The sequence below is a fragment of the Mobula birostris genome, chromosome 6 (assembly GCF_030028105.1).
Source record: "Mobula birostris isolate sMobBir1 chromosome 6, sMobBir1.hap1, whole genome shotgun sequence".
In the NCBI taxonomy this organism is placed as follows: domain Eukaryota; kingdom Metazoa; phylum Chordata; class Chondrichthyes; order Myliobatiformes; family Myliobatidae; genus Mobula; species Mobula birostris.
Window position 1 is genome coordinate 123,581,522 of NC_092375.1, and position 21,509 is coordinate 123,603,030.

Consider the following 21,509-nt stretch of genomic DNA (forward strand, 5'->3'; position numbering starts at 1 on the left):
AACAGGATGCCTTAAGATCAGGAAAGGTGGTCTGGAAATGTAATTGTTTCAGTTTCAAGGAAAAAAACTAAGTGCAGTAACAATTTCCACCAATGACAGCCCCAACACAGTGAGTTCTGCTTCTGAACTCAGATTGTACAAAGTTCTAATGTCACTAATAACTTTTGTTTTAATATGTCACAGCTTGAACATTGAACATTCTGCAAGGTACATAATGGCTCAAGTTTGATGCTGGACCCATTGTTACTGTTTTAGTAATACTCATGGAATGCCCTGTCATAGTTGGTGGTAAAGGCTGGTACATTAGGGACAGTTAAGAAACTCTTCGACGGACACATGGATGTTAGAAAAATGGAGACCTATGAAGGAGGGAAGAGTTAGGTTGATCTGAGAGTAGGCTAAAAGATGGGCACAACATTGTGGTCTGCAGGGCTTGTGCTGTGCTGTACTGCTCTGTGTTCTAAATTCTAATTAAGCGTCTTGGCTCCTTCCACTGCTCACGGCTTTCTAACCCGAAAATGACTCATTTATTCCTGTTTTGCCTTCTGTCTATTAATACATCCTCAATTTGTACCAGTATGCAACTCATAACCCCACATGTCCTTGTTTAATAATCTCTCGTGTTGCACCTGATCAGCATGCCAGTGCTATTTTCCAAATAAAACAGCTGCGGAGGAACTCAGAGCACTGAGCAGCATCTGTGGGGGTAAAGGAATTACTGACTTCTGATTGAGACGTCCACAACTTCTCCCCACTCACAGATGCTGCTTAGCCTATTGAGAAGTTTGTTTTTCGCTTCACATTCCAGCACTTGCAGACCCTTGTGCCATTATTTTCCAAGAGCCTTGTTACCACTTCCTAAATGACATGGTCCATTATTTTCCCTATGATCAATGCCAGTTCAACTGGCCAAACTTAAGATGCATTATTTCTCTTTCCACAAATACTGGTTGAACTGCTACATGTTGCCAGCATTTTCTGTTTTTATAAGACCATAAAGCCGAATTAGGCAATTCAGTACATCCAGACTGCTCTGGCATTGCATTATGGCTGATTTATTCTCCTGTTCAACCCATTTCCCCTGCCTTCTCTCTGTGGTCTTTAACACCCTTACTAAGAATCTATCGACCTTCACTTTAAATATACCCAATGAATTGGTCTCCACAATGAATTCCATAGATTCATCACCCTATGGCTAAAGAAATTGCTTCTCTGTTCTAAAGGATTGTCCACTTATTCTGAGGCTGTGCTCTTTGGTCCTAAACTCGTCCACTTTTGGAAACACTCTCTGAATCTTTACTCCATCCACTCTATCTAGGCTTTTCAATATTCAATAGATTTCAGTAAGATAACCCCTCGTTCTTCCAAAGTTCAGCAAGTTCAGGCCCAGAGGCATCAAACATTCCTCATATGTTTCAAATCTGGACTCTTTCCCTAATTTCACCCCTCCCTCTTTTCTTGCATTAGTACATAAATATACCAATCAGCTCCTCAGATCCATGCTGGCTTACATCAGTCCTATTCTCCTGTAGTCCTGTGACTTATTCGCTCATACAGATTCCACCACCACCCCATCCCCACTACCCTTTATTCATTTGACTCTAAACTACACTAAGAGTAATTTACGCAGGTAACTGATCAACCTGCTCATCTTTAGGATCTGAAAGGAAACTGGAGCACCTGGAGGAAACCCGCGCAGTTGCAGGGAGAACTTGCAAACTCCACACGGGCAGCACAGGCGATCAGGATTAAACTGAGTCACTGGAGCACCAAGGCAGTGACACCACCCAGTATCCCTCTAGTGGGATTCCATTCCGGACTGCAAGGAGTGGTCTTGAACCTGTTGAATTTCGGACACTGGCAGCCAGTATATTCACCAGCTCCACAGCCATTTCTTTCAACATACTAGCAGACACATCATCTGGTGAGCGGCTGAAAGGTACTGTTTTTCCGAAGGCCCTGGGTGCCCTTTTATATAAATTTCGGGAAGTACCGTAAAGAACCCTCTCACCCCAGGCACTCTCTCTTCTTCCCCCTCCTGCTGGTGCATGTTTTCTGGCTTTAGTATCTTCTGCCCAGTGGGACAGCTTCCAACCTGGTGCTGCAGGATAAAGGATTGGACTTCTTGTGTGATAAGAAGGGCTCTCGACCTCACCATCCATTTCATCATGTACCCTTACTGTCTGCCTGCACTGCACATTCTCTATAAACTATAACACTTCATTCTGCATTCTGTTATTGGTTTTCCCTTGGTCTACTTATTTTTTGATGAGATCTATTGGACGACATGCAAAACTAAGTTTTTCACTGTACCTCATTATATACAACAACAATAAACCGTTTACAAGTACGGCGAGCAATTAGTAAGGTAAACGTTATGTTGGCCTTGATTGTGAGAGGATTTGAGTACAAGAGAGGATATCAAGACACAAGAGACTACATATGCTGTAATCTGGAGCAACAAATAAGATACTGGATGAACTCAACAGTCAGGCCATATCTCTGGCAGGAAATGGTCAGTTGACATTTCAGGTTGATTCCCTTCGGGACCAGGTGTGGATGTGTCTTATTTCAGTAGTATAAAGGCCAGGTGAGATCTCAGGAAAAATACACTTACATTGGAGGGAGTGCAGCAGACACCTGGTAGATTCCTGGAAGAGGGGGAGATGCTGTGCGACAACCAATTAAGCACATTAGGCCTAACTCTCCTGAATTTAGGAGAGGTGATCTCACTGAAATGTACAATATTCACGTTGGTCTTGACAGGGCAGATGGAGGAAGGATGATTCTCTGGGATAGATTCTACAGATTCAAGGGTCAACAGTCTCAGAATGAAGGGGTGCCCATTCAACATTGAAATGAGGAGAATTTTCATGAAGCTTTGCAATTCTCAGTGTTGTGAAAATTCAACAACTGGGTGTATTCAAGACAGTAACCAAGTGACCCTTATACTGTATGTTAAGAGATGGAAGGGATAGGAGATTACTGGACAAAAGTGGTACTAAGATAAAAGATTTTCCACAATCATACCAAATGGCAAACAGTCACAAGAGGCTGCTCCTGCTCGTTATGCAGAGAGAATGGGAAGGTCTTTTAAATTTGTCAAGGATCTCAAAAGAAGCGCCCGTGAATGAAAAATCAGTCAGTGTTAGCATGAAACATCTTTTATAGCTCATACACAGCTAAATGATGCATGACCCCCTCCTTTAACCCCCTCCCCCACCCTGCTCCTGACAGGGAGTGGGCAAAGGCAACAACTAACTTAAGAGATCAGCTAAGTCAAGCTTTGGACTTACATGCACAACATGCACGTTCATGTTGGATTGCTACCTGTCCTTAACTTCATGGCCTTAAGAGAGTTAGCACCCTTTGCACTGAATGTGCTGCCTCGAGCATGAGGGACAGACAGGAGTTTGAAATAATATCAAGATAGAGTGGGTGTTGAGTGGATGTTTCTACCAGTGGGACAGTCTAGGACCAGAGTGTACAGCTTCAGAATAGAAGGACTTCCCTTAAGAAAAGAGAAGAGGAGGAATTTCTTTAGCCAGAGGTTGGTGAATCTGTGGAATTTATTGCCACAGGCATTGTGGAGGCCAAGTCACTGGGTATATTTAAAACAAAGATTGATAGTTTCTTGATTAGTAGGGTGCCAAAGGTTACAGGGAGAAGTCTGGAGAATGGAATTGAGAGGGAAAATGAATCAGCCATGATGGAACGATGGAGCAGACACTATGGGCCAAGTGGCTTAATTCCACTCCTATGTCTTCTTGTCTTAAAGTCTACTAAACATTACTATCAGTTGCAGAAATCTCAAATCAAAGAAAAAGGCTCTGAACACCTGGGTATGTAATAATACACTTAAATGCCATCTTAGAAACATTTCAAAGTGAATTTCTCTGGTGCAAGAGTACTATCTTTTGCTATTTGGGAGGATTAGCCAGGTGTGGGGATTCATGGAAACTCATCGCCAACAAGAACAAGGAGAGGAATGCAAACTCAGTGGCAAAGGGATCCTGCAAGTCTGACGGGAACAAAGATCCCCCTGTCCTGCTGCTGGGGGAGACATCTGTTGGTACTGGGCTACTTCTGTTGCTCAAACAGGAACCGGAGGCACCAACAGTAAGTGTGGCTCAAACGTCACATGCCATCATCTACCTTGTGCACCGTGACAGGGCTATTAAGGGCAATAGGTTACTTGTCGGTATACCGGTCTCACTTCGATTTGTTGTCCCTTCATATCCAGATTCATTTGACTTACCCGGTTAGAATCGATCCTCGGTCTTGAGCTGTAGATGGGAGGAGGGATGTTGAAGGCCTGTGGTACCAGGTACTCTTCGGCATCCATCATGTCCTCCAGCTCCTCTTCGTCCAGCAAACTCTGGAAGAACTTGCTGTCGCTCGGGCTCGGCAGCTTCATACGATCGTCTCCCTGAAATGACAAGAGGTACATACGTATTTACTCTACAATGCCAGGTCTCATGAACAAAGGCAAGCCCCAACACGTGCTGGGAAGGTTGGGGACACCCCTAATGCAGGTGAGCAGGCTCTACTGATATCTGCGCTGTTGCTTCAGGGAAGGACTGATTACTGAAACCCCAGTATAAACCCAGTCAGTAGCTCGCATCTACCAAGTGACTGATTAGGCAAATGTACTCCACCATCAGCCTCCTCATGGACCCTATAGAGGGAGTGGGGATATCCACAAGCCCCAGGGATGGGAAATATGTGTGCTGATCCCATACCAGGCCGACACTAGGCATGTCTGCTGGATCATTGAATTCAACAGATTCAACAGGGAAGTTCCAGGAGTCTCCCGCAAATTGATGGTGCTACTTCCCTGAAATGAGTTTTTGCAGGGTGAGATGTCCGAGTATGCACAGGTACAGCAGGGTATTTCTGGGACTTGCGGGCACACCGGGGCTCAAATCCCTCCCCACCATTGTGCACATCTACTGAGCTCTGTCACAGGAAAGCAACACCCATCATCAAAGAACCCCCCCACACCACCCAGGACCTGTTCTCTTCTTGCTGCTTCTATCAGGAAGCAGGTATAGGAGCCTCAGGGCCCACACCCTAGATTGAGGAACAGTTATTACCCCTCGATAGTCAGGCTCTTGAACCAGTGGGGGTCTCTTCACTCACCCCATCACTGAACTGTTCCCATAACCTATTGTTTCATTTTCAAGGACACTTCATCTCATGATCCCTATGGTTATTGCATATTTATTTATTTATTATTGTTTGTTCATTTGTATTTGCATTTTGTTGTCTATTGCATACCAGTCATTTCCCATCCTGTTTGGTGCAGTCTTTCATTAATTTTATTATGTTTCTTTGATATACTAAATATGCCACAAGGAAATGAATCTCAGCATTGCATGTGGTGGCACATGTACTTTGGTGATAAACTTACTTTGAACTTTGAAATGCATCCTGGATAGCAATAACGATATTATCCTTTCAAACCGTAAATCCTGTATTGTGAAGTACTGTAATATTGTATTAATATGAACCTGCAACCAATGAATAAACCTCTTTGGAAAACAAAATAAAAGAGTTCTGAAAGTGAGACTGGGGGCAAGGCTAGTCCTGGTTTTAAAGCATCTCTGGGAGTCAGAGACTTTAAGTTTCAATTGGGGAAAACCCTGGAGCTCACCAGTCAACTGAAAAGCTGGCCAGGGTGGTCTTCTTTCCATTGACCATCATCGTCCGCGAGTCTTCTGAATATTCAATGTAGGCCAAGGTTGACATTCTGCATACCTAAGGAACCATTTACATTTCCCCTTGGTTACTTTGTGGATGTGAACTGAATCAGCTTCTTTGCAACATTTGAGGAATTTTCAGGGTGTGATTACTCGAGCTCAAGTTATGGATAAAAGGATTTGCTTTTAACTATTGCACCTCACGGATACTGAAAAAAAGAACTTGACATTCTTTGTCAGGATAGTTATTGCTAGAAAATGCATATTCACCCAGAAGGACCTCACAGGCAGTCAAGAGACAGTTAACTCATTGATGGTAACAGGCTCAGAATTGGTCAAGGAATCAGGAGAACTCTTTGAGTCGACCTACATATCTCATAATATCCATTGGAAGGAGTTGTTTGGATTACACATTCACTGGGACAATATTTCAAAGCAGAATAGGAACTCCTTGGGAGATGTATGACAGTAGTGCTTTAAAGAAAATAACATACATGTTACTTGATGTAACTTGAAGATTATAATATCTAAAGGAGGAGAGGAGATGATGACGGCGCGACGCAGCTCACAGCGACCACTCCAGTGATGATATCTGTAATTTGTCAAGTAGGGTGCCGTGCACAATCCTGATTTGATGGAGACGGACGTGAGAGCACAGAGGAACATCTGGTGAAATTTCTGAAATGCCTGCTTCACTGCTGCTGCTACTGTGTAGTCTGAAATCTCCGGACGGGAAGGCCACTGAGTCCTCGGCTTTGCTTGTTGCTCAGCAGCTGGGGCAGGGTCGAAGTGCTTCGCAGAGGATGGTGCTCGGTGCTCGGTGCTCGGTGTCGAAGGGCTGGTCGGAAGCTCGACGTTTTCGGACGGGCTTAGAGTCCGCTGCGGTCGGGTGCTTCCAATGGTGCTGCATTGGCAAGTTTGTGGCACTTGGAGGTTCATGGCAGGGAGAGTTTCTCCCTTCGACTGTCTGCGTGAGATGATGAGGCTATCGGGACTTTGAGACTTTTTTTACCGTGCCCATGGTCTGCCCTTTATCAAATTATGGTATTGCTTTGCACTGTTGTAACTATATGTTATAATATAGTTACACCCACCCAGCCAACACACTTTTCGTAAGGACACGACCCACCCAGCCAACACACTTTTCGCCCTCTTCCCTCCGGGAGAAGGCTCAGGAGCTTGAAGACTCACACGGCCAGATTTGGGAACAGCTTCTTTCCAACTGTGATAAGACTGCTGAACGGATCCTGACCCGGATCTGGGCCGTACCCTCCAAATATCCAGACCTGCCTCTCAGTTTTTTTGCATTACCTTACTTTCCGTTTTCTATTTTCTATTTATGATTTATAATTTAAATTTCAATATTTACTATCGATTTGTAAACCAGGGAGCAGGAAGCGCAGAATCAAATATCGCTGTGATGATTGTACGTTCTAGTATCAATTGTTGGGCGACAATAAATTATAAAGTATAATTATGTGGTTTTGTCAGTTTTAGTCTTGGTTTGTCCTGTGTTTTTTGTGATATCATTCTGGAGGAACATTGTATCATTTTTTAATGCATGCATTTCTAAATGACAATAAACGAGGACTGAGTGTCCTCATAACCAAAAAAAAAACAAATGTAGCTGGCAGAAACTTTCACTGATGATTAGCTCAGTTTGGTAACAATCCTTGCAAATTCCAACTGGGGCTGTCTCTAATGATCACGCTCCCTTTCCCCCACTTTGCTCCATTTGTCTCTCAATATTTTAATTTCTCTCACTGCCTCTATCTATCCTGCGACTTCCGCCTAGCTCCATTCCTGCCCCCCTCCCCTCACCTGCCACCATCTGTGAGTCATTCTACACTCCTCCTTGGTCCACCAGATACCTCACACTTCTTTCTCTCCACTCTCTTCTTTATTCTGGACACCTCGCCTCTCCACTCTCAGCCCTGGTGCAGAGTCTTGACCTGAAATGTTGAAAATTCCTTTCCCCCTGCAAACACTGCTTGACCCTGTCCAGCAGGTTGTTTGCTGGTGTGGGTCACTTGGGGTCATTGGACTCCTGAGCCTGGCCAACGTGGCCATGAAGGTCCAGGCTGCAGGGAGTCAAAAGGGTTCTGACTGAGCTGATTGTCTGTCCCTCTTCTAGAGTTATGCTGTTAATGTGTGCCCTGGAGAAGGATCATGCAACATCCTTGGGCACAAAGGGGGATATCTGAGACCTGTGGGCTCAGGAACTCAGCTGGATTCTGGATAGAGGTGACTGTGTAATAATTTGAAACTATTGACTGTAAATAGTGTGAGTCATGGTATACTGTAGCTTTGTAATAATGTGATGCTGTATTCACCGAATAATTTTCTTTGGAAAAGGAAACAAAAGGAGGTTGCTTGTTGCATCTTTCAAAGCCCCTTTTGGACCTAGGGGCAGCGGGTATTTGATAACTTCTGCCAGAGTTTATTCTTCATGTCAGTTCACATCAGTTCATTTGAGTTAGTTCAACTCAACAAACAACAGCAGAGCTTTAAATACAAGAACAGTAGTTCTCCTGTGATTGTTACTCTGTGCACGCACCACCAACCCCAGCAACGACTTGCACACACCCCGACTTACTGCTTCATCCAATGCACACAGCACTGGCCAGTTACCAAAATGAGAAAACATGAATAAGATTTCTGTTAATTGCACTCAAGAGGCTTCAAAAACCTTCTGAATACCACTTTCCTGAATTCATCACAGAAACCTACTGCCATGTAAACCACAAAACAACTCTGTATATCTTTTAAAAGCCGGCTTCAAATTAAAGCCAGGTTAGGATTGTCACTGCAATTGAAAATGCTGATTACTTTTTGTAATAAACCATTTAAATGGGCTACTACCATCGGCCTGCACCAGGACCATAGCCCTCCATATCCCTACCGTCCGTGTACCTATCCAAACTTCTCTTAAATTTTGAAATTGAGCTCGCATGCACAAGTTGTGCTGGCAGCTCATTCCACACACTCATGAACCTTATGTTCCCCTTAAACTTCTCACTTTTCACCCTTATCCCATAACCTCCTGTTGTAGTCCCACCCAACCTCAGCAGAAAAAGCCTGCTTGCATTTACCCTATCTGTAATTCTCTTAACTCTGTAAATCTCTTCTCAATCTTCTATGTTCCGAAGAATACAGTCCTAACTTAATCAACCTTTCCTTATAACCTACGTCCTCCAGACCTGGTAAAATCCTTGTGAATGTTCTCTGTACTCTTTCAACCTTACTTATATCTTTCCTGTAGGTAGGTGAAGAAAACTGCACACAATACTCCAAATCAGGCTTCACCAACATTTTATACAATTTATCAATATGTTTAAAGCAAAATTGGAAAGAAATGGTGTATTTAAAACTTCGTGGTGGTCCCTGGAGATATACTTCCACTGAGAGGAAACTGGTTTGGGCAGAGGGGCAGTCAGTAGATGCAGAAATGGGTTAAAATACACTTGAGTCATGTTCTAACTGAAAGAGTATATTTATATATAAAAGGCTCAGTCGCCTATTCCTGTGGGCACATCCATTATCACAATAACAACAAACAAAACTGGTGAAAATAGCTCATTTCATTTCCAGGTTTAGGAAAGGGGTGGGGCAGTTTAAAGTTGCAGGGAGAAAGAAACCTTTCCTCTCATTGTTGTATTTGGGTTATGGAACCAGGGAAGGTGAAAGATGAGAGGTGAGACACAGAGAGTTCTTAAAGGGCTTCCCAGGCAACATCTAGGCAGGAGAATCCGCACCCATGAGTCGTGGTCTCAAAGTAAAAGGTTTGCTATTTAGAACTGAAATGTGGAAAAACAAATATTCATTTGAGTAATGATGAATATTTGAGATTCTCTGTCCTGGAGGGGTATGGTATTTCAGTTGCTGAGTTCTCTCAGAATGGAACAACACACAAGAAAACTGGAGGAACTCAGTGGGTCAGGCTGCGTCTATGGAAGGAAATGGACAGGATGTCACAGTGCAGACCGTTAATTTCCCATTTTCTCCTAATTCCCTTTGATGGCGACACACCTGGTTCTTATCAAGACCTACAGCATAAAAACCCTGGCTTTGCATCCACTCGGGGCGAGATTGTTGTTTAGCCAGTGTGGTAATTAATGTTCCCGGCCGCTTAGAATTGTGTTTTACTTCAGTACCAAGATTTACCTGAGTAACTCTGTCTCTCTGTGTCCCTACCGCTTGCCTTTCTACGCTTCGTGTCAAGATAAGTTCTGCCTGCCTCCTGCTTTCCTGTTCACCCTCCTGTTTGCCATTCAGCTCCAGCCACTCTCAAACCCTCGTCTGCATCCTAACTCAATCTCCGTGCCAGTGTCCTGCGCTTGGGTTCGGCCCGTCCCTTGCAACACAGGAAGCATTTTGGGTCTTCTATAAAGGATCTCCACCTAAAACTTTTGCCTCACAGATACCGCCTGACCCATCGAGTTCCTCCAGATTTTTATTTATTGCTCCAGGTTCCAGCATCTGTGGTCTCTTGTGCCTCATTAAAAATAGAGATTGATAGATTTCTGGAGGGTATGGAAAATAACACTGGAAAATGGTGTCAAGGTGGAAGATTTGCTGTGATCCAAATGCACAAGGTAGTAGAGACCTGAAGTACAGAAATAGGTCCTTCAGCCCACCTTGTCTATGCTGACCATCAAGCACCCATCTATGCTTCTGAACCTTGGCAATTCAACTGCTCATCTGAATAATTCTTGAATGTTACAGGAGTCTCTGTTTCCACCACCCATTCAGGCATTGAGCCGCAGATCTCAATATCTTTTTTTTGTGAACAGTTTTGGGCTTCTCATCTAAGAAAAGATGTGCTGGCATTGGAGAGGGTTCAGAAGCAGTTGACAAGGATGATTCCAGGAATGAAAGGGATATCATATGAGGAACGTTTGAGGAGTTTAGGTCTGTACTCGCTGGACTTTAGAAGGATAAGGGGGAATCCCATTGAAACCTTTCGAATGTTGAATGGCCTGGGTAGAATAGATGTGGAAAGGATGTCTAGGAAAAGAGGGCACAGCATCAGGATGGGGGGGGTGGGAGATGCAGAGAAATTTTTTTAGCCAGAGGATGGTGAATTTGTGGAATTTGTTACCACATGCTGCAGTGGAGGCCAGGTCATTGGGTGCATTTAAGGCAGAAATTGATAGGTTCTTGATTGGACATGGCATCAAGGGTTATGGGGAGAAGGCCAGGGAGTGGGGCTGAGGAAGGGAAAAAAGTATCAGCCGTGGTTGAATGGCAGAGCAAACTCAATGGGCCAAATGTTCTAATTCTGTTCTTACATCTTATGGTCTTATATCCTTGACAAAATATTGCTTACTCAGAAACCTTATGATTTAATATTACTTCTTACCCTAAACCTGCCCTGCAGTTTTAGATGTCTCGGATACAGGGCAGGCAAGTCCCACTCCTGTTCTTATTTCTAAATAAGTTAGGGTGTATGGCAGCTATTGTTCGAGTGGCAGGGAGGAACAGAGGGCCTGAGTGGCTTGGGCATATTTCAGAGGCATTTCATTGGAAAGGCAAGTCTGAGAGGACTGTCTTCTTCCTGTATCCGAGAGATTTACCCCAAACTACCAACCTGATGAGTGTGTGAGATGATGGAGTGCTGCCGAGAGCTTGCTCTGTAAACTGAAGAGCCTCAAAGCCAATAAGCACTGAAGAAATTTTGCCCTTAGTTGTTCATGGCATGATCATTCCAATTCAGAAAATGAAATTAAACTGGACTGACCTGAATTACCAAGTACCTCTGTGGATCTCGAGCCATTCTAGAAAATTCTGCAGCCAACTCTTTGAACTTCGGCCTGCTGTCGGCATCAATCATCCAGCCTGGAGATAAAGAGGAAGGAAAGCAGGACCTCAGAAAACAGAGAGAATCCCACAGGCCAATGCACATGAGCTCAGAAAACAGGGAAGGTCAATGTGCGAACGCAGGCTGCGGTCAATGTGTAAGTACAGACTCCAGTCAACGTGTTGGCACAGATTGTGGTGTGGGTGCCTCAGCGTTGTAGGGTGGATGTGGAAGCTTTCAACAGGGGTAGAGGGGATTTATCAGGATGCTTTGTCTGAATTAGCGAGCATGTCTTATGAGGAAAAGCTTGAGTGAGCTAGGGCTTTTCTCTCTGGAGCGAAGGAGGTGTGGTAAACCATGTATACCTGTCTGGACATGCCTGGACACGCCCCTCTGCTGACTGCTGCTGTGGCTCCTCCCTCAGACCCCTGAATAAAGGCGATTGTGTCACTGCTCCTCCCTCAGCCCAGGACAGATACTCAGCATGGACGTTGGTCTATTTACTGTTAATAAAAGCCTTTCAGTATTTACTCTACTTCCAGTCTTTTGGAGTAATTGATGGTGCATCAGGAGGATGAGAGGTGACATCACAGAGGTGTACAAAATGATGAGAGGCATAGATTGAGTGGATAGCTGGAGACAACTAATACAAAGAATACTTTTAATGTAAATGGAGAAAAATATAGGGGATGCCAGAGCTAAGTTTTTTATGCAGAGCATGGAGAGTGAGTGTAATGACCCGACAGGAATGACAGAGGCAGTTAAGTTAGGGGCAACTAAGAAACTCTTAGGCACATGAATGATAAAAAAAAAGGAAGGAAATGTTAGGTTGATCTTAGTGTAGATTAAAATGCCGGCATAACATTGTGGGCTGAAGGGCCTGTACTGTGCTGTAATGTTCTATGATTATGTCATATTGTGATCAGCGTGTGTGAGTACAGTGAGTCACCAATATTTTTACAGACAGTAGCATCTTTTATTCATCATTTTTTGAAAAGAACTTGCAGTATCTGGGGATCAGCTTAGTAAAGGCAGGACATTAGTCAAGTAGGCAGCTCCTTTACTGGATCGTGAAAATAAATAATTTTGCAGAGAGTTCAGGGCAGAATAGAGCTTTCAATTATAAAAGAGATAATTTAAATTATAATATTTTGGTGGAGTGCTGACATGAATATGAAGTGTGCACGCACAGCCCGCTGAAGGAAAAGTATTGAAATGCATTCTTCATATCACGAAGTAAAGGCCAAGTAGCAAAATGAAATGGCAAAAGCTATGATAAATTTCAATAAAATTAGAGTTGCACAGAATGAGGACAAGGGTCTCTTGAGAATAATGTGTTCACGGTGGCCCCCACACTCAGATTGTTCCATAATGGATTTACTGATTCAAGATCAAAAGATTTTAGGATCCTCCATTTTGTTTCCTTCATCTGACCCATGTTGGTTAACTTGTTGCTTATTAGTGTGTTTGGTTGGACACCTTTGTACTGTGCTTACTGGGTCCTAATGTGAAAATTGGATTCAATATTCCTGTCAGGGTGGCTTGGAGACAATGATGAGATTTTGAAATCATTCAGTTGGTATCCAGTTGCAAGGGTGATGGTGAATAGTGATGTGCATGTTAGGGCATTGGTTTAAGTGCACTAGACGGCTGCAGGCTTTCAGAAGATGGTCCTGGAGAGGGTTCAAAGGAGGTTCACCAGAATGTTACCAGGACTGAAATGCTTAACGTATGAGGTGCTCTGGGCCTGTACTCAATGGAGTTCAGAAGGATGCAGGGGAGATCTCATTGAACCTACCAGATACTGGAAGCCCTGGCTAGAGTAGGCATTGAGAGGATATAACTATTAGTTGGAAATCAACTATTGATTAAAACTGAGATGGAAAGGAATTTCTTTAGCCAGAGGGTGATGGGTCTGTGGAATTCATTGTCACAGTGGACTGTGGAGGCCAAGTCATTAGATGTATTTAAGTCATAGATTGATAAGTTCTTCATTAGTAAGAGCATTAAGGGTTACAGAGAGAAGGAGGTAAAATTGGATTGAGAAAGGTAAAATGAATCAGCCATAATTGAATGGTAGAGCAGACTTGGTGGGCCAAAGAGTTTTATTTTGCTGCTATGCTTATGGTCTCATGGTAGGAGGGAGCTTGGCAAGAAGTCCAGTGGAATGGTCAACCTTTGGAGTAATGTGTCCAAGAGCCATTCTCATTGAAAAGTACTCACTGAAGTTCTGGTAAATGCTTTCATCGTAGTCTTCAAAAAGGCACTGAACCCAGTATATTGTTGCAGGGGAAATAATTCCAGTGATTTTGAGAAAGAACAGGAGGATAAGGGGTGAGATGTTCAGAGGAGAATTGCGAGAGGACCTCTTCATCCAGTGGCTGGAATGAACTGCATGAATCAAAGGTGAGGGCAAAGACATTTAAAAAGCATCTAGCTCTTTAATCACCAATGCACCGATGCCTATGGATCAAGTGCTGGTAAGCAGGATGAGTATAGGGCCATAGCAGGGAAGAATTGGTATTGGCATTGATCAATATGTGGAACTTGAGCCACATTTTCTTTTCTTCATGGCTCCAAAAAGTGTCTGATTAAAACTGGCCAAAGGCAGCAATGTTTTTGCCTGTACAATCTATTCACCAAGCATAACAGACGTCCAAGAAGATAAAATGTGGGTAGGGAAGCAATAGTTCGAGATAAGAGAAGGGCTTTGTGGAGGCAATAAATGCCATTTTCTTCAGAAGATGAAAGGTATGGAGAGCATTGGAAAAGAATGCTGAAAAAAACATAGTCTTTTTAAGCAATGAGCAATAACACAATAAACTAAACTCACTGGAATGTGCTGGGGATATCTGAGCACCTCTACAGGTGAAGGTGAGTTTGCTGATGATAAGCTAGTGAAGGGGGTTGGGAGGGGGAGGGAAAGCTGTTCTTATGATGCTGTGCTCAGTCCTAGGATCAAATTAAATCAGGATTTAAGGAGTGACGATATCAGTATTGAGGACTCAAACTATAGCTGTCACCCCACCACCGCATTCATAAAAGCAAAGGACTCTTCAGTTTCTGGGAGATGTTGCAGCTCAAAGTCATTGTCTTTGACTTTGTCAAGCCCAGACTGGTTCAGGCAGCAGTAATGAGGATGCTTACATTTCACCATCACCATGTAGACATCAATGGTGCAGATTGGAGGCTGGGAAAGGCGTTCTCCTTTCTCCAGGATGTCCGGTATTTCACGGGCTGGGATCCCGTCGTACGGCTTCCCACCGAAAGTCATCAACTCCCAAATAGTGACGCCTGTTGTAAATAAGAACGAAAACCAATCAGTAGTTGTCCTGACAGCCAGACTACCAAAGATCTACGGGGGAGTCAGAGCAAATCAGGACATTTGTGAAAAATGTGCAGAGTTTTTTTTTGCTAATTCCTGCTGCAGCAGGGTTGTAAAACATACCATAGCTCCACACATCGCTTTGGTGAGTGAACTTCCGGTAGTGAATACATTCCAAAGCCATCCACTTAATTGGCATCTGCAAGGACAAGGGTTAGGTTTTAGCAGGATGCTCATGTGAGGATTATAAACATTTACGAACATCGACTTCTCTAACTTCCGCTAATGCTCCACCTCCCCCTCATACCCCACCCGTTATTTATTTTTATACACACATTCTTTCTCTCACTCTCCTTCTTCTCCCTCTGTCCCTCTGACTATACTCCTTGCCCATCCTCTGGGTCCCCCCCCCCCCGTCTTTCTCCCCGGACCTCCTGTCCCATGATCCCCTCATATCCCCTTTGCCAATCACCTGTCTAGCTCTTGGCTCCATCCTGTCTTGTCCTATCATTTTGGATCTCCCCCTCCCCCTCCCACTTTCAAATCTCTTACTAACTCTTCCTTCAGTTAGTCCTGACGAAGGGTCTTGGCCTGAAACGTCGACTATACCTCTTCCTAGAGTTGCTGCCTGGCCTGCTGCGTTCACCAGCAACTTTGATGTGTGTTGCATAAATATTTATTTTTTTATTTAGAGGTACAGCACAATAACAGGTTCTCCTGGTCCAACGAGCCTGCACTGCCCAGTTACACCAAAGAGGTCAATTAATCTACTAGTGTCTATGTCCTGGGAATGTGGGAGGAAACTGGAGCACCTGAACAAAATCCCCATGGACACAGAGAAAACGTACAAACTCCTTACAGATAACGGAGGAATTGAACCAGGTTTGCTGGCGCTGTAATATTGTTACGCTCAACTGTTATGCCACTGTGCTGCTAATTAACAGACCAACAACTGTCAATTGCTGTAACTGAGCACGTCTGACCCACCTCAATCTACAGAACTCTCATCTCTCTTTTCCCTTGAGCATGGGCTACCTTCTGTTACATTTGTCCAAACAACTGTTTGTCACATGGTCAAACAATATGATCTTCATGAGGTGTGGCCAAGTGGTTAAGGCATTGGTCTAGTGATCTGAAGGTCGCTAGTTCGAGCCTCAGCTGAGGCAGCGTGTTGTGTCCTTGAGCAAGGTACTTAACCACACATTGCTCTGCGATGACACCGGTACCAAGCTGTATCAGCCCTTGTGCCCTTCCCTTGGACAACATCGGTGGCGTGGAAAGGGGAGACTTGCAGCATGGGCAACTGCCAGTCTTCCATACAACCTTGCCCAGGCCCGCACCCTGGAAACCTTCCAAAGTGCAAATCCAGGGTCTCACGAGACTAACGGATGCCTACATATTTCATCTCAATCAGTTGATTAGGCCTATGCTGGCTTTTTATTAGTGTAATTCAATTAGTCCCATTCCTCAGATATTTGTCTAACTTTATGCTTATTGAAAGACCTGGGGTGAATCAGATTCCTTCACCCATTCCAGCAGTGCTTGTGCCAGTATCACCATGTACTCTAACAAACTTCTAAGACGTGCCCATTGAAATTACTGATTGTATTATGGCTGGGAATGGCAATTCTAACACACAGAAATGTGGAGAGCAGTGGATAACATGAGCACAGCCTTCCTCACCATTGATAGCATCTACAGGAGGTGCTGCCTCAAGAAGGTGGCATCTATCATCAAGGATACATAGACCATCTCCCGTCCTACTGTGGACTTGTCTACACTTTTTACACTTGTTTTGCACAATCTTTTAGTCTTTAAACACAAAATAATCTGCAGATGCTGGGGTCAAAGCAACACTCACAACACGCTGGAGGAATTCAGCAGGTCGGGCAGCATCCGTGGAAACGATCAATCGACGTTTCGGGCCGGAACCCTTCGTCAGGACTGTGAAGGGTTCCGGCCCGAAACGTCGATTGATCGTTTCCACGGATGCTGCCCGACCTGCTGAGTTCCTCCAACATGTTGTGAGTGATCTTTTAGTCTTTGCTGTCTTGTACAATTGATGTGCTCTGTGTTGTCTTTACCTATATGCCTGTGATGCTGCTGTAATTGCTGTTGGAAGGTCATCAACTTGGTGAAAGACAGATCTTAGCTAGGCCAAAGATGTCAGTTCTCCCTGTGACCATGTGGGTTTGCCCTGGGCGTTCCATTTGCTACTGTAAATTACCCCTCGTGTTAGAGAATGGCAGAAGAATCAGGGGATAGATCAATCAATGGGTCAATGACAGGGAAGTAAGAGGAGAACAGGACTGATTGGATTGCTGGGAGGGCTGGCATAGACCTGGGGGGCCAAATGTCCTCCTTCAATGTTGTTCTGAAATAAGAAATCAAATCAAATCTCCTCTTGCTGGAGGAACTCAGGCGTGATGAAGAGTCTCACCCCAAAACATTGACTTCCACAGATGCTGCCTAACTTGCTGAGTTAATAAGACCATAAGATTTAGGAGCAGAAGTGGGCCATTCGGCCCATCAAGTCTGCTCCACCATTCAATCATGGGCTGATCCAATTCTTCCAGTCATCTCCACTCCCCTGCCTTCTCCCCATACCCTTTGATGCCCTGGCTAATCAAGGACCTATCTATCTCTGCCTTAAATGCACCCAATGACTTGGCCTCCACAGCCGCTCCTGGCAACAAATTCCACAGATTTACCACCCTCTGACTAAAGTAATATCTCCGTATCTCTGTTCTAAATGGACATCCTTCAATCCTGAAGTCGTGCCCGCTCGTACTAGACTCCCCTACCATGGGAAATAACTTTGCCATATCTAATCTGTTCAGGCCTTTTAACATTTGAAATGTTTCTATGAGATTTCACCCCCCCCCACCCCCATTCTCCTGAACTCTAGGGAATAAAGCCCAGGAGCTGCCAGATGTTCCTCATATGGTAACCCTTTAATTCCTGGAATCATTCTCGTGAATCTTCTCTTAACCCTCTCCAGTGTATATCCTTTCTAAAATAAGGAGCCCAAAACTTCAGGTGTGATTTCACGAGTACCTTATAGTGCTTCAATATCACATCCCTGCTCTTATACTCTACACCTCTAGAAATGAATGCCAACATTGCATTCACCTTCTTCACCACCGACTCAACCTGGAGGTTAACCTTTAGGGTATCCTGCACAAGGACTCCCAAGTCCCTTTGCACCTCTGCATTTTGAATTCTCTCCCCATCTAAATAATTGTCTGCCCATTTATTTCTTCCACCAAAGTGCATGACCATACACTTTCCAACATTGTATTTCATTTACCACTTCTTTGCCCATTCCCCAAAACTATCTAAGTCTCTCTGCAGGCTCTCTGTTTCCTCAACAAGATCCACTCCTCCACCTATCTTTGTACCATCAGCAAATATAGCCACAAATCCATTAATTCCGTAGTCCAAATCATTGACATACATCATAAAAAGCAGCGGTCCCAACACCACCCACTGTGGAACTCCACTGGTAACTGGCAGCCAGCCAGAATAGGATTCCTTTATTCCCACTCTCTGTCTTCTACTGGTCAGCCAATGCTCCACCCATGCTAGTATCTCCTCTGTAATTCCATGGGCTCTTATCTTGCTAAGCAGCCTCATGTGAGGCACCTTGTCAAAGGCCTTCTGAAAATCCGAGTACATCACATCTAATGTATCTCCTTTGTCTACCCTGCTTGTAATTTCCTCAAAAAATTGCAGTAGTTCCTCCAGCATTTTGCACGTGTTGTTCAATACTTCAAGCACCTGTGGTATCTCCTGAGTTCATATCTCCTCTTAACCAGTTCTGTTCAGGAAGAACAACCCCATTTTCTGTAACTTCTTCCACATAACTGAATGCGAACATCTCCAGGACTGTCCTGCACTCTCACTGAGCAATGCCCAGAACCAAAAATATTCTAATTTTACCCAAAGTAGTTTTCTCTTGAATGATGAAAGATTAGCTTTATTTGTCACGTGGACATTGAAACATTGAAACACAGTGAAATGCATTGCTTTGCATCAAAGACCAACACAGTCAGAGGTTTGTGCAGGGGGCAGCCCACAAGTGTCACACTCTTCCAGTATCAACATAGCATGACACACATTTTAATTCCACATCCCATTCCCATTCTGATATGTCTATCCACGGCCTCCTCTACTGTAAAGATGAAGCCACATTCGGGTTGGAGGAACAACACCTTATATTCTGTCTGGGCAGCCTCCAACCTGATGCATTGAACATTGACTTCTCAAACTTCTGCTAATGCTCCACCTCCCCCTCGTACCCCATACGTTATTTTTTATATATATATTCATTCTTTCTCTCTCTCTCTCCTTTTTCTCCCTCTGTCCCTCTCACTATACCCCTTGCCCATCCTCTGGGTTTTTCCTCCCTCCCCCTTTTCTTTCTCCCTAGGCCTCCTGTCCCATGATCCTCTCATATCCCTTTTGCCAATCAACTGTCCAGCTCTTGGGTCCATCCCTCCCCCTCCTGTCTTCCCCTATCATTTTGGATCTCCCTCTCCCCCTCCCACTTTCAAATCTCTTACTAGCTCTTCTTTCAGTTAGTCCTGACGAAGGGTCTTGGCCCAAAACGTTGACTGTACCGCTTCCTAGAGATGCTGCCTGGCCTGCTGTGTTCACCAGCAACTTTGATGAGTGTTGCTTGAATTTCCAGCATCTGCAGATTTCCTTGTGTATGCCCAGAACTCACTAGCCCTAAGTGTACATCTCTGGAATGACAGAGGAAATCTGTATGGTCACAGGGTGAACATGCAAGCTCATTTGAGACAGTGGTGGGTGTTGAACACTGATCAGTGATCACTGATACTGTAAAGCATTGCCTGATCCCTGTGCTACCTCTCTCTCACCTTCAAAGCCCCTGTGATAAACTCCGGGATCCTGTATGCCTTGTCTCAGCCTCTTTGCGTTGTGAGCATATTCACATTCAAGCCTCTTGCTGCAGATTCTTATAGAATGAATTCCCTTCTCATTCTTCCCACCATCAATCTGCACTTCAGCAATGGGGAGAGCAAAGGAGTGGGGCAGTGGGGGCCAGGAACGTGGATAGATATACACGCAAGCTGAGACTGAGACTTACAAGCAAGTTTTCATAGCTTTTGCACTATATATTAATCACAAGGGACTCTACAGCTGCTGGAAATCCAGAGTAACAAACACAAAATGCTGGAGGAACTCAGCAGGTCAGGCAGCATCCATGGAAAGGAATAAACAGTCGACATTTCAGGTTGAGACCCTTCATCGGGACTGCTGGTGTAGGAATGTTGGCTACTTGTAGCGTATGCCCTATTTTGCTTATACTCTTTGCACTAAAATTAACACTTTTGCTTTGAGTTGTTTTTTTTGTAAAAATTTTGTCCAATTTATGTTCAAATTATGATTTTCTTCTGAATATTGCTTATCTGATGCTATGAGCTTGTAATGATGCTGGAAGTAAGTTTTTCACTGCACCTGTGCATACATGTAAGATTTGTGCATATGACAATAAACCTGAATTTAATATCCTTAGACTGGGGATCACTGCAGCCTTACTGCCATTATCAGCAGCTTCAATGGTGTCCATGATAATTTTGTTATCATGAGAATTCCATGCCCCTATCCCTTATGGCTAGCAAGGACTTAATGTATCAACACACATAAAAATTGCCGGTGAACGCAGCAGGCCAGGCAGCATCTATAGGAAGAAGTACAGTCAACAATTTGGGCCGAGACCCTTCGTCAGGACTACTGAAAGAAGAGGTAGTAAGAGATTTGAAAGTGGGAGTGGGAGGGGGAGACCCGAAATGATAGGAGAAGATAGGGGGAGGGATGGATCACGTGGACAAATGTGAGTGAAAGGCATATTGTGAGCAGCTGGATCATTTAAGTTACCTATATGATATAGTAACAATGTTCAGTGTAGCTGATCCATGTTGGAGCTTACCTCTTTAGCATAGTTTGCTCTATTTCATTTGTAAGAGTAAATCTTACGGAGTTTATAACTACTACAGTATGTGTAGCTGAAGTAGCACTATACCTTTCCTATCCTATTTTCAGCTCTCTCGATACATTACCCTTCCATCACTGTCTCTTTCATTGCTCTGTTTAATTTCCTTTCATGCATCGATGAAGAGGTTTTCTCAACACCCCTGGGGTTTTTTTTAGATCTACCTCAGGAGTCCACATCTGCTAAAATCCCATAAGCTGCATTAAATTAAGTTGGTAAAAAGCAGACTGTTACAATGGCATTGTCAGCAGTGATCTCAGTGGCACAGGTGATATCCTGTTCAGCAGTCGAGCAGGGTATTACAAAGCTGCTGCAAGTACAGTACAGAAGCACCAGCACTATCTTTTCCCGTACATTAGAATCACGTCTCCAAGCAGCTTTTGGAACATCTGGAGAGAATGACCAAAGAAACTGCCGTAGAAGTTCTGATTAATCTTTCCGCCGAAGGCGATTGATGCACACACAGGCACATAATGACACTTTATATTGCATATGCTTCAACACATAAACTTTCTCCAGAAGTGGCAGTAAATTTAAATATGATCTTTGCTTTAAAGACTAATGGATGCTAGGGAATGTATAGAAGCCGCCATCTCATTTGAGGTAATCTGCAAGAGTCAATCTCAAGGATTTTATAACGGTTCTGTGAAGCTGAAGTGG

At 44.0% G+C, this 21,509-nt stretch overlaps 1 protein-coding gene across 3 annotated transcripts in view; it reads right to left on the bottom strand.

Moving 5' to 3' along the window:
• The window catches only part of LOC140199341 (receptor tyrosine-protein kinase erbB-4-like), a 986,886-nt gene that overhangs the window by 95,299 nt on the left and 870,078 nt on the right, over window positions 1-21,509 (bottom strand). For all 3 annotated transcript variants that reach the window (XM_072261212.1, XM_072261213.1, XM_072261211.1), the window contains exons 22-25: window positions 14,951-15,026; window positions 14,650-14,796; window positions 11,443-11,540; window positions 4,259-4,429 (exon numbers count right to left, since the gene is read on the bottom strand). In XM_072261212.1, coding sequence (XP_072117313.1) covers window positions 4,259-4,429; window positions 11,443-11,540; window positions 14,650-14,796; window positions 14,951-15,026 — 492 coding nt within the window. The remainder of the gene's footprint in view (window positions 1-4,258; window positions 4,430-11,442; window positions 11,541-14,649; window positions 14,797-14,950; window positions 15,027-21,509) is intronic.